The sequence below is a fragment of the Antrostomus carolinensis genome, unplaced genomic scaffold (assembly GCF_000700745.2).
Source record: "Antrostomus carolinensis isolate BGI_N321 unplaced genomic scaffold, ASM70074v2 scaffold30420, whole genome shotgun sequence".
Lineage (NCBI taxonomy): Eukaryota > Metazoa > Chordata > Aves > Caprimulgiformes > Caprimulgidae > Antrostomus > Antrostomus carolinensis.
In genome coordinates, this window is record NW_010286907.1 from 3,277 (window position 1) to 4,887 (window position 1,611).

The following is a 1,611-nucleotide window of genomic DNA, read 5'->3' on the forward strand; positions in this document are numbered from 1 at the left end:
AGGGTGAGGTGCTTCACTTCTTATAGCAGCAGTGATGCCCCCAGCTATGCCTCTGGCAGACGCTGGCCATGGGGCAGCTGCTAGCATGTCTCCTGAATGAGGTGGGCTCAGGGGGGGGATGAGTCCTGAAAGTAGCACCCAGGGGTGGGTGGCACTCACCGAAGGGTGGATAGGAGACCCCAGTGCAGTTCAGCTCATCGGTGCCATCGGGGCAGTCATGCCAGCCATCACACACAGACTCCAGTGCCCGGCACTCGCCATTCCCGCAGGAGAACTCTGCAGGGCTGCAGGTCTCTGTAAGATGAGAGGGGCCAGCGTGGCAGGGCTTGGGCTCAGGCATGGGCACAGGCAGAGAGCAGGCTGGCTATGGCCTGGGTCATGCCAATGGCAGCTGGCCTCTGTGCTGGGAGTCAGCCTGTTCCCATGCTGACCACCCATCTCTGCTCTTCTGGGTCACTGGCTAGGGGACATCCAGAGCACTGCCACCTGGCAGCCACACACAATAGGTGACCATCACTGGCCCAGCTTAGGGGGTTCCCAAATTCCCTGGGTTTTTTGAGGGTTTCCCTCAGCTAATGGGTTGTGCGTGTGTGCAGGTGAGCCCTTCCAGGCCACATCCCCATGGCTAGGATCAATAGGGTTATAGGGTGATTCAGGTGAGGAGAGACCCCAGGGGCCTGTAGCCCAACCTCCTGGTCTGAGCAGAGTCACATGTGGGGTGAGAGCAGTTTTTTCCAGGGCTTTATCCAGTCTGGCCTTGAAAACCCCCAAGAATGGTCACTGCACAGCCCTTCTGGGCAGCCTGTGCCCCTGCTTGGCTACCTACTCTCTGTAGCATTGCGGGCTTGGTAGGTGGCAAAGAACCCGTCGTCTGCTACTCCCTCATCTGCCACGAAGAGGACCGTCATGACATGGCGTGAGGAGGTCAGGGTGGGTGGCAGCTGGTGGCCGCAGAACCTGCCAGGGTTATGGGGTGAGGGATGGGGTCAGAGTGGGCAGCGGGGCTGACCAGCACCTCCCCAAACCCTGTCCTCCAGTGGTTCTTCCTCACCAGTCTCCCTTGTGCCTCAGTTTCCCCAGCTGTGAGCCACAGGAGCCCAGTGCACCCAGGCTCATGAGGCAGGGCTGGAGGTATCAGGGGTGTGGCTGTACCTGCCCATGAGGCTGGCAGCTCCCGTGCCTGCGCTATCGTGCACCTCCACGAAGTCGAAGCTGCAGTCCTCATGTGGCTCCAGGCTGAAGTTGTGGAAGTGCAGGTCGATGATGTGGCCCACGGGCACTGAGATCTGCCAGAGGCACAGCTGCAGGGCAGGGGGCAGCCAGTGATATCCGTGAAGCTGGGCAGGAGCACCCCTAGCTCTCCCAGGTGAGAGTCTTCCTTCCTCCCTGCCCACCTTCACCGCCCTCCCACCTCCATCCTGCCAGCATCCCTTCTCTCACCTGCTGGTGTGGGTATGGCTGGGGATGGCTCGGGGTGGAGAAATGCCCCTCCAAGGTGGTCAGTGGCCCCCCGCACTCTGGAGGGATATGCACACGTGGGCTTTACACCCTGCCCCTCTCCCTTCACCCCACCTCCCCACTTCCCCGCCCCTGCCTCCCACTGCCCTTGGC

General features: G+C 61.3%; 1 protein-coding gene across 1 annotated transcript in view; it reads right to left on the reverse strand.

The window, feature by feature from the left end:
• Window positions 1-1,517, reverse strand: part of LOC104532526 (membrane frizzled-related protein) — a gene marked incomplete at its 5' end in the record, with an annotated part of 1,929 nt that extends 412 nt beyond the window's left edge. The window contains 4 exons of the mRNA XM_010177761.1: window positions 129-294; window positions 827-957; window positions 1,153-1,301; window positions 1,441-1,517. Coding sequence (XP_010176063.1) covers window positions 129-294; window positions 827-957; window positions 1,153-1,301; window positions 1,441-1,517 — 523 coding nt within the window. The remainder of the gene's footprint in view (window positions 1-128; window positions 295-826; window positions 958-1,152; window positions 1,302-1,440) is intronic.
• Window positions 1,518-1,611: the final 94 nt, after the last annotated feature.